At 42.3% G+C, this 11,125-nt stretch overlaps 1 protein-coding gene across 1 annotated transcript; it reads left to right on the top strand.

Annotated features, from left to right (window-relative positions):
* Positions 1 to 1,427: 1,427 nt before the first annotated feature.
* On the top strand, positions 1,428 to 7,536 carry LOC138069499 (SLA class II histocompatibility antigen, DQ haplotype D alpha chain-like). The gene is made up of 5 exons (XM_068960817.1): positions 1,428 to 1,542; positions 5,671 to 5,919; positions 6,364 to 6,645; positions 6,909 to 7,083; positions 7,253 to 7,536. The coding sequence occupies exons 1-4, from the start codon at positions 1,461 to 1,463 to the stop codon at positions 7,061 to 7,063; spliced, it is 768 nt and encodes a 255-aa protein (XP_068816918.1). The 5' UTR covers positions 1,428 to 1,460; the 3' UTR covers positions 7,064 to 7,083; positions 7,253 to 7,536.
* The last annotated feature ends 3,589 nt before the right edge of the window (positions 7,537 to 11,125 follow it).

Here is an 11,125-nt window from a genome sequence, read left to right as displayed (position 1 = left end):
TGTCTACTACTTCAAGTTCTCCCTCATAATGAGTAAGTTGATTCTCTGGTGTTGATTTGTGGAAGAAATAAACACAAGATAGAGTCTCGGGCAAATAATGTCCACAGGTCTGGATCACTCTAAGAGTTGAGGAATCAGTCTCCAATAGGTATGGATGTGTCAGTTTGGACTATATTAAGAGATGCCTTGCATGTCACAATACCTAGGGTGTGGCTGGAATTCAGGTGAACTCTGATTTTTTATCAGGAGACTGATGGTAGCTGGAGTGGGTTAGGGGTGGATGAGTGGGTTCAGGAGACATGAACTTGGGCAAACTTTGGGAGATGGTGAGAGACAGGAAGCCTCGTGTGCCACAGTCTATGGGATTGCAAAGAGTCGGACACAATTTGGAGACTGAACAACATTCTTCTTGATCTTGGCACTTGTTCCTGGCCTAATTTTCAAGGTGTGGTTCTGAAGGCAGTTTTGTTTTAGGAGCCCCTTCAGTGCTATTCTGGTCTGTTTCATTTATGTTATACCACTAGGGTTTCCATTTAGACTAGGCCTGTGTCATCCATGGTGGCAGAAAGCACTGCCAGGACCAACCAGTGCTGCTAGGTGGAGGATGGGCAAAGGTATTTCTTGGCTGCCACTAACAGAATTCCCCTGGGTCAGCTCAATATTTAGAGAATTCCATATGCACTATGGAAGCAAAGAGAAAGACAGTTAATCTACATATGGAGGCATTGGGCTTCCCTGGTAGCTCAGCTGGTAAAGAATCCACCTGCATTGCAGGAGATTCTGGTTCGATTCCTGGGTGGGGAAACCCCCTGAGGAAGGCATAGGCTACTCACTCCAACATTCCTGGGCTTCTGTGTTAGCTCAGCTGTAAAGAATCTGCCTGTAATGTGGGAGGCCTGGGTTTGATCCTGGATTGGGAAGATTCCCTGGAGGAGAGCATGACAGTCAACTCTGTATTCTTGTCTGGAGAATCCTCATGGACAGAGGAGCCTGGTGGGCTATAGTCCACAGGGTCACAAAGATTCAGACATGACTGAGAGATTAAGCACAGTACAGCATGGAGGCAGGGGAAAGGGGAGGTGGCAGGGCTTCCCAGGGAGGGGACCAACTCAAGGGAGAGTTCTGGGGAGTTGTAATCCAGAAAATCCTGTTGGAGCAGGTTTACGCACATGTGAAAAGATGCTGATTTAATATCCTCCCTCCTTTCATAGGAAGATCTCTCTGGTCCACTCTGAGTGGAGGCTGCATCAGAACCAGGGGATTTCTCAGTCCCTTTCTGGCCTCTTAGTACAAAGTCTTCATCTAGCAACTGAGGAGTCATCAAAGGGAATTTTTCTGATTGGCTACAACCTGACCTGGCAGAATATGGTTTGGGTGTCTTCAAAGTTCCTTCTTAGCTCAGCCGTCATCATTGCTCTGCAACTCAGAACAGCCACTGCTGAGTCCACCGTGAGAAGAGGATGGTCCTGAACAGAGCTCTGATTCTGGGGGCCCTCGCCCTGACCACCATGATGAGCCCCAGTAGAGGTGAAGACATTGTAGGTGAGTGCACAGTTGAGGGATGTAGAGATTAGAACTGGGGAACAGGGAATCAGAGGGAAAATCAAGAAAGATTGGCCTAGAAATTGTAGAGATCCTCACACCTTTCTCCATATTCAGTCAGTCAGTTCAGTTGCTCAGTTGTTTCCGACTCTTTGCGATCCTATGGACTGCAACACGCCAGGCTTCCCTGTCCATCACCTACTCCTGGACCCTACTCAAATCCATGTCCATCAAGTCAGTGATGCCATCCAACCATCTCATCTTCTGTCAACCCCTTCTCCTCCTGCCTTTAATCTTGCCCAGCATTTGAGTCTTTTCCAATGAGTCAGTTCTTCGCATCAGGTGGCTAAAGTATGGGAGCTTCAGCTTCAGCAACAGTCCTTCCAATGAATATTCAAGACTGATTTCCTTTAGGATTGGCTGGTTTGATCTCCTTGCAGTCCAAGGGACTCTCAAGAGTCTTATCAATATTAGGCAAATCTAAAAATTACAGTTTTTCCTCCTTCAGAAAACCAGAGTCCAGACACACTCTCTCTATTACCGGTACTGTTGCAGAGTTTATCAAGGTCATCACTCAGTTTCTGATATTGGAGCCAGTGAATATGTTCTGGAGGGCTCTAGGGCAATCAGCTCATTTTTTATTGCCTCAAAGATTAGCGATGTTATCACAAGTAGACGTCTTATTACAAAAAATTCCATGAACTATCACTCCCAAATTTATCTGAACAACTTTGGAAGCTTTTTATATATTTCTTCTAAAGTTTATCTTGGGGTGAATAGTTCCATGAATTATAAATACTGTGTGGATATGAAGAAGGTTGACCTTTTCTTAGTCTCAGATCTACATGCATTTCCATGCTGGCATCTGGCACAGGGGGTAGATGGGCAAGCCCAGTTGAGTACCTTTATATAAAGCACTTTGCCACAGGGTCATCACTTGATCTCAGTTACTTTATATGTCACCTCACAAATAAAGTTGCGTAGGAATGCTTTCTAAGTAATTAAGATACACAAATGTCAAAGATTACTCCTATTTTTTAGTATTACCATTATAAGTGTAGCTTTGATTTTTTTTCTTTAACAAAGTAAAAATCTTCCTTATTTTTATTTTAAAATTGAGAACTTTATGATATAAAAAAAACTTGGTGAATTAAATTATATTGTTTTCAAATTGTCAGTCCAAATTACCTGTTCTTCACCCCATCTATAGAAGTCCTTCAAGAAGAATGGGCAAGCACAGGTTATTTATTTGGTTCCTTAGGCCCCTCTGCCTTTGCTGTCCCCCTCTTTCTACCCTCTGTTCATACATTTCTTCATCTTCCTTTCCTTCCAAAATCCATCCCTTGCCCACATCTCTGTTGTTTATGGACAAGAAGAGTGAGCTTTTAAAACCAAAGTAGAATGGCCAGGTAGTTCAAAGGGGAAGAGAAAAGGAGGTTACTCTAATCTTCAGCAACTTTATTAGCTGTGGCTGCTCCCATTCTAATTTTGTGTGATAGCAAGTTTCACCTGCTTCTCCAAAGCACTTCCGCATTTTCTTTCTTCAGCATCACACCAGAGTGTCCTGGTCAAGCTCAACTTACGCATTAGGCACAGTGGGCATGGTGCCAAGGGCCTGAATGCTTATAAGGCCCCATGAAAATATTATTTTAATTAGAAAAAGTGAAAATTTATGGTAGAAGAAAATATTTTAATTTTATTTTAGCCTGTATTATTTTTGTCTTTATGCCAACATGGTCATAAAATATAACCTTTAGTATTTTTATGGAGGTGGGCCCACCTGAGCAACAGTGCTTAAGGCTCACAAGTCATAATGCTTCCCTGGTCACTGCTGATTCTGACCATCATATAGTTCTGCTACCTCTGTGTCTTTAAGTCTTCCCCCAAGTTTCTTTGATCCTCAAGAATAGTAACTGACATTTTGTACACAATTTTGAGCACATAGCAAGCTAAGTTTTGGGGGATTCAAAAATGAAAAGACATGCTATCTGCCTCATTCGGGGTGCTAAGATTAGTCATGCTAAGAAAATGGTGTAGAAAAGCAGGAGTATTGCTGACCAGGGCAATGGACCCAGCTGAGGCTGAAGCTATAAATGTGATTGGTTCCAGCTGGCACAGCAGTGTAATGTGGTTCAGTGTGGGCAACTCAGGACAAGGACCAGATGAAAAGGAATAATTGCATATATTCATGTTTGAAAAGGAGTCAAGAGTATTCATTACAAGGATAAAGAAGTTTTGTTAGAAGGCCTTTAATTATAACTGATCCAGAAAGGGGGTAAGGATGAGCAATAGACTAACTTGAAAGCAGGACATTGGAATGGGGAGATTGGAGATTATAATGCAATTTTTAAAAATGTGTAATTAAAAAAATAAATAAATAAAAATGTGTAATGAGAGCACTTGATTAAAACAGTTGATAACTAAGTAGAAACTTCAGGAATGAGCTAGAGGTGTCCAAAAAAATCTTAAAAGATTATTTCATTCCAGGGGTGAAAAACAGACCCTTGAAACAACCAAGGAACATGAAAGGAAAATCTCATTTGGTTTGATTGACAGATGAGGTCAGATGAGGGCGCAGGATATACCCGTCACAGAACTGATCAGTACACAGCACTTGGTCCTTTTCTCACCTGACTCCCATTACTCAACAGACTCCTTTTTGACAGAGACCATGCCTGATTGATGTTTTATTCTTTGTCTCTCCCAATGTTTGAAACCCTGCTGATATTCATGAAATGAGGAAGCTGGGAAAGAGAAAATATTAAAAGATTAATATGTGTCTGGACAAAATTGTCCAGATTTTGGCAGAGTCAAACTGAGTTGGTTGCCATTCTGCTTTAGCATCCTCAGAAAAGTACATTGTCCATTTGAAGAAAAGGGTTATAATTCACTCTGAGTCTTCAACAAGTATGTGTTGAATCAGAAAAAGAAGTTTCATTACCTCCTTAAAGAAAAAAAAAAAATGGCCTTCCCTGATGGCTCAGATGGTAAAGAATTCACCTGCAATGTGGGAGACCTGGGTTTGATCCCTGAGTTGGGAAGATCCCCTGAAGAAGGAAATGGCTACCCACTACAATATTCTTGCCTGGAGAATTCCACTGACAGAGGAACCCAGCAGGCTAAAGTCAATGGGGTCGCAAAAAGTCAGACGCAACTGAGTGACTTTCACTTTAAAGAAAAAAATAGGGGAAGGAAATGTCAGAAATCCAAAATAAAACTTCCATTTTTTTAATTTCAGAAGGAATCAGGCATGCTTCTTTAAGAATCACTACAGTTAACAAGATGGACACCTTAGAAGCATTGTTTATTCTTTATATGCTTTGCTATATTGCCACTGTCCTTGTCATACTGTTTCTTATACCTTATAAAAGAGGATATTCTTTTAAACTAGTAAAATCATGTGGGCTTTTCCTTGGTTAAAAAAAAAAAAAAAAGAAAGAAGGAATCCCTGTGGAGAAAATGTTCTGCTCTGAGTCAGCCTGAGGGGAGAAGAATCACAATGAATGTATTATTATCTGATGAAAAATTAAGTGAGAGAAAAAACTTTTGAAGAAGAGGGAAGAAAGCTAATACCAGGATAATTCATTCATTCCCTTCTTTCTTCTTTCTTTCCATTATATTCTTTATTACAGACCTACAATGTGCCAGGCACTGAGCTGGGCAGGCAGGAAATAGCAGTAAACAAAGCTTGTGAAATCCTGTCCTTGTGAGCATATGAAAGTAAAAGTGAAAGTAGTTCAGTCATGTCCAACTCTGCGACCCCATGGACTGTAGTCCATGGAATTCTCCAGGCCAGCATACTGGAGTGGCTAGCCTTTCCCTTCTCCAGGGGATCTTCCCAACCCAGGGACTGAACCCAGGTCTCCTGCATTGAAGACAGATTCTTTACCCACCAAGCCACAAAGGAAGCCCAAGAATCACACGTGTTACAGTGCAAAAACAGCCTGGATTCTAACAGGACTGCTACCAACACTGAGGGGAAAGGAAGCCGATACTGGGAATTTTGCTTAGAGACTTTGTGCTAAAGATGAACCCCACAGTCTTTGAAAGTTAGTCTCTTCTGTTACTTTGTTTAATATGTTCTTTCTCTCTGTTTTCCACCTTCCTGCTCCTCACCCTCACTTACAGCTGACCACTTTGGCTCCTATGGCACAACTATCTACCAATCTCATGGTCCCTCCGGCCAGTTCACCCAGGAATTTGACGGAGATGAGCTGTTTTATGTGGACCTGGAAAAGAAAGAGACTGTCTGGCGGCTGCCTATGTTTAGCCAGTTTGCAGGTTTTGACCCTCAAGGTGCACTGAGTAACATAGCTACAGCGAAACACAACTTGGATATCCTGACTAAACGCTCCAACTCTACCCCAGTTATCAACGGTAAGTGTCCACCATTCTACTTCTCTTTACCGAATCTATTCTTTCATATCAGGCTTCACTCCCTCCTTCTCTAAGGAGAGATATCCTTCACCATGCTATGAAACTTTCCCAAGTTGCCCCAGATTTCATAGTAATTATTGACCACTCATCCTCTCCCATCTCAAAGATCACGTATTTCCATGTAATATAAGGACCCTTACTCCCATAGCATATTCCTTGAATCCTTCAAGGAGGAGTCCCACAGACCTCCCTCCTTAACAAGCATGACCACAGACAGCATGGGGATAAAGCGTGGGCAGAGCATAGCATCTCCCAGCAGAAGGCAAACAACAGCTCCTCCTCTGTCAGACTGGGAAACGTTGGTGGGCGGGCTCCCCCAGGAGGCAGTGCAGAATCAGGGCCAAGCTTTTCCCGTTTCACATCTGTGCTGTTTCCTCACCACAGAGGTTCCTGAGGTGACTGTGTTTTCCAAGTCTCCCACGATGCTGGGTCAGCCCAACACCCTCATCTGTCACGTGGACAACATTTTCCCCCCTGTGATCAACATTACATGGCTGAAGAATGGGCATGCAGTCACGGAGGGTGTTTATGAGACCAGCTTCCTCCCCAAGGATGGTCATTCCTTCTTCAAGATTGGTTATCTCACCTTCCTCCCTTCTGATGATGACGTTTATGACTGCAAAGTGGAGCACTGGGGCCTGGATGAGCCGCTGCTCAAACACTGGGGTATGCACGAGTTCCACCCCTTTCAGTACTCTCTCTTTTTCTACCAACTACAAAACACTCTGAGTTTTGGTCCCTCAATCTCACAGTCCAAAGCTTGTCTTCCACACTTCAAGGTTTCCAAAATTATAGAAACCTTCATTCTCTTCCCTAAGCCTGGTGCCCTGAGTTTTTGTAGCATGAACACCACACCTCCTGCCCAATCTCATGAACAGGCACATGAACCAACACTCAGTATTCTGATTTTCATAACTTCACTTTTGCAGAGCCTGAGATTCCAGCGCCTATGTCAGAGCTGACGGAGACTGTGGTCTGTGCCCTGGGGTTGACCGTGGGCCTCGTGGGCATCGTGGTGGGCACCACCTTCATCATCCAAGGCCTGCGCTCAGGTGGGGCCTCCAGACACCAGGGTCCCTTGTGAGTCGCACCCTAGAAAGGAAGGTAAGGATTCATATTTGTCAGTGCCACAGACGCACTTCAGGAGAAAGTGAAGTGGGAAGAAGTTGTAGACACAAACGTGGTTGAGAAGTTGTGGGAGAATTGGGAACCAGCATGACTACGGCACAGAAGCTCCCTAGGACTCATCAGTCTCGTGTCTTTCCTGTTGCAGGTGCTCTGCCCATCTATGAGAGCAGAAGAGTGGATGCGCTAGACGACCTAGAACTAGTTTCTGGCCAAGTTCATCATATACTCTCTCTTCCCCTACACTCTGCCCCTCCTCTCCTCCCTGGGACTTAAGATGCTGTATCATCTCAGAGCTCACATATATCTCAGAGTTCTCCCCTGACTTTCTGATATTTTTTTCTGTTCTCAGTAGTTGCCTACCATGAGATCACTGGGGTATTCCACCCAGTTACCTACTCCCTAGTGACTCCGACCCCATATCACCATGGAAGCAATAAACTCCACTTTAATAGAAATTTTTCCTGTCTTTCATCTCAGAGCTGACCAAGATCATGTTCTCTTACACTTTAGGCCCCTTAATTTCATTTCTCAGATCATGTTTCATGCTGAAGAACATAAGAGAAACTTGTATAAATTCATAATATTTCAGTATGTTCACTATGGTTAATATTTCTCTCTTCCTACTGTTTCCAATCTTGGCTCTTGGCACTGCCATCCACCCCTTAATTCAGGCATCAGTGAAAGTAATATATACCTTTATTCCTTGGTTTATATTTGTTATAGCAGAAATACAAAAACCAAGAGAGAAGTCTGTATTCATCTTTTTTTTTTTTTTTTTTTGGATGCACTGTCCAGCCTGTGAGATCTTAGTTCTCCAACCTGGCATCGAACTCAGAACCACACAGCAAAGAAAGCTGGATGTTAACTACTGGAATTCCAGGGAATTCCCAATTCTGTACCCATTTCAATACAGCTTTTTAAAGCTATGACAGAAAAATAAGAGAAAAGAATTTTGAACTCAAAAGTACCAAAAGTCAAATTTTTGATACCAAATGTCAAAATTTGTTTCCAATACTTTAAATTTGTGAAGAATGCATTATAAGAGTAAAAGCATTGCCTCCTGTCCTCACCCTTAAGGAGATAAGAATTCTCTAGATATAGAAAGAACGGAAAGTCAGTTAGGAGAGGATTAGAGTAAGGTAATAATACAGATATTTGAGAAGGACCAAAAACTTGTCCTTACTTAGGGTTAGTAACCCTAATGGGAGAGGGGAGGGAGTAGAAATCACAGGCATGCTTGGGGTCCCTAGAAGACAGGTGTAGTTTGTCTCACCTGCTAGATGAATTCCTGCTATATAAGCACACAGACTTTCCTGGCATGGCCTGTGAGGAATGGGAGAGTGAATATGACTGCAGGGTGTCTCCAGGCAGATAAGCCTAAGCCAGGCCCACTGGATTCCTATACATCCCTGTTTGCCCTGGAAATAGCAAAACACCCCAATATCCCCAGCCCTCTGCCCATGACCCTCCTGGCTAAGGAAAGCATGAATCTATGGGAGAGAAATCCCAGGAGGGACAACGTCATTGAGGTAATGCAGCAGCACCTATGAGTGCGATGTTCTCCTCTAGATTCACTGTCTCCAGCGGAAATCCGTGCGGAGGAAGTGAATCAACAGATGGATCCTCTGGCTTCCCTGAGTGTGTCCAAACGTCACTCTCGAGAGTGTGTGTGACTTGACTTGGAGTCATTGTGCCTTTGAGAATGTTTCACGCACATTGCCTCAGACTTTCCACCCTGCAATTATTGAGTCTATGCATCTTGGAAGGTATTATGGAACAGCTATGAAACGTATGAGACTGTCCCTGCCCATGCCTGCATCAGGGAGCTCAAAATATAATTGGAAAAAAAGACACAATATTAACACAATATAGTACAGCTTAGTTTGGTGCAAAGAAACCTAAATCCAGGTTCAGGACTCAGTACTTTATACCTAGTATTTATATTTTATAACCTTGGCTAAAGTATCTAACATTTCTAAGCTGTAGTCTTTTCATCCATTATATGGGGTGTTGTAGACCTAGTGACAGAATTCAAATAGTCTTGTTCTATAGGAAGTGTCTTACACACAGTATACAAATACATAAAAAAAAGTTTCTAGTTATATTCACAATTAGTTTATTTAAAAGGATAGATCAAATCATATAGAAAGCACATTTTCTGAGCCTTTTAGTGATTTAAGAGATTCAAACATGGAGTATAGATGAATTTTTTCATATATTAGTTGGACAGTTATTTTTTTCCAGAATGAGAGAAGCTGAGATTGAGTTAGACTGAGAGAATAAATAGGGTCCAGTTGCCAATGACCTATCACTGGTGAAGGGGTTGCTAAGAGAATGCTTCAGGAAAGTTGTAACATTTGATTTTGGATTTGTTGTAAACAGTTGACTCATTGGAGAAGACTCTGATGCTGGGAGGGATTGGGGGCAGGAGGAGAAGGGGACGACAGAGCATGAGATGGCTGGATGGCATCACCGACTCAATGGACATGAGTTTGGGTAAACTCTAGGAGTTGGTGAGGGACAGGGAGGCCTGGTGTGCTGCGATTCATGGGGTCGCAGTCAGATATGACTGAGCAACTGAACTGAACTGAACAAAAAATATGTTCCCCTCTCCCATAACCTATAATTTTTAGCCAAGTTGTGTTACATGTAAATGGATATTTATGCATGTTTATTTGGAAAAGGTGTAGGGAAGATTCAAGGAGAAAAAGCTGTGAGGGAGAAGTAAGAGAATAATTGAAAATGCAGAGTAGGAATTAGTAAATGCAGGAAATCTGAGCCAGAGGTGATCAAGAAAAGGTAGCTAACAGAGCCCAGAGGATTTCAGGGAACTAAAACTACTCTGATACTATAATAAGAGATACATGTCATACATTTGTCCAAACCCATAGAATACGTATCAAGTGAGCCCTAAAGTAAACGATGAACTTTGGGTGATAATGATGTGTCAATGTAAATTCATCTAGTGTAAAAAAAAATGTAGGGGATGTTGATAGTAGCATAGGATATGCTTGATGGAGCAACAGTATGTGAGAAACCTCTTTACCTTCTGCTTAACTTTGCAAGTGTATTTTTTTTAGGTTATTTACTTTTATTTTTAGCTTAAACGTTTTTTAATTGGGGTATAATTGCTTTGCATTGTTGTGTTAGTGTCTGCTGTACAACAAAGTGAATCAACTATATGTATACATATATTCCCTCCCTCTTGGACTTCCCACCCACTTCACCCCCATCCCACCCATCTAGGTCATCAAAGAGCACCAAGCTTAGCTCCCTGAGCTATATAGCATGTTCCCATTAGCTAGTTATTTCACATATAGTAGCAAATTTGGAAAACTTAGCAGTGGCCACAGGACTGGAAAAGGTCAGTTTTCATTCCAATTCCAAACAAAGGCCATGCCAAAGAATGCTCAAACTACCTCACAGTTGGACTCATCTCACATGCTAGTAAAGTAATGCTCAAAATTCTCCAAGCCAGGCTTCAGCAATATGTGAACTGTGAACTTCCTAATGTTCAAGCTGGTTTTAGAAAAGACAGAAGAACCAGAGATCAAATTGCCAACATCTGCTGGATCATGGAAAAAGCAAGAGAGTTCCAGAAACACATCTATTTCTGCTTTATTGACTATGCCAAAGCCTTTGACTGTACGGATCACAATAAACTGTGGAAAATTCTGAGAGAGATGGGAATACCAGGCCACTTGACCTGCCTCTTGAGAAATCTGTATGCAGGTCAGGAAGCAACAGTTAGAACTGGACATGGAATAGACTGGCTCCAAATAGGAAAAGGAGTACGTCAAGGCTGTATATTGTCACCCTGCTTATTTAACTTACATACAGAGTACATCATGAGAAACGCTGGACTGAAAGAAACGCAAGCTGGACTCAAGATTGCCGGGAGAAATATCAGTAACCTCAGATACGCAGATGACACCACCCTTATGGCAGAAAGTGAAGAGGAACTCAAAAGCCTCTTGATGAAAGTGAAAGAGGAGAGTGAAAAAGTTGGCTTAAAGCT

Source organism: Capricornis sumatraensis, chromosome 22 (genome assembly GCF_032405125.1).
Source record: "Capricornis sumatraensis isolate serow.1 chromosome 22, serow.2, whole genome shotgun sequence".
Classification (NCBI taxonomy): domain Eukaryota; kingdom Metazoa; phylum Chordata; class Mammalia; order Artiodactyla; family Bovidae; genus Capricornis; species Capricornis sumatraensis.
The sequence above is the reverse complement of the archived record's forward strand: the minus strand, read 5'-3'. Positions and strand labels throughout refer to the sequence as shown.

Bases quoted from the DNA above. Each gene is read 5' to 3' on its own strand.
- LOC138069499 (XM_068960817.1), top strand. From the start codon at position 1,461: ATGGTCCTGAACAGAGCTCTGATTCTGGGGGCCCTCGCCCTGACCACC. The intron at 5,920-6,363 runs GTAAGTGTCCAC...TCCTCACCACAG, and splicing joins CTCTACCCCAGTTATCAACG to AGGTTCCTGAGGTGACTGTG. The intron at 6,646-6,908 runs GTATGCACGAGT...TCACTTTTGCAG, and splicing joins GCCGCTGCTCAAACACTGGG to AGCCTGAGATTCCAGCGCCT.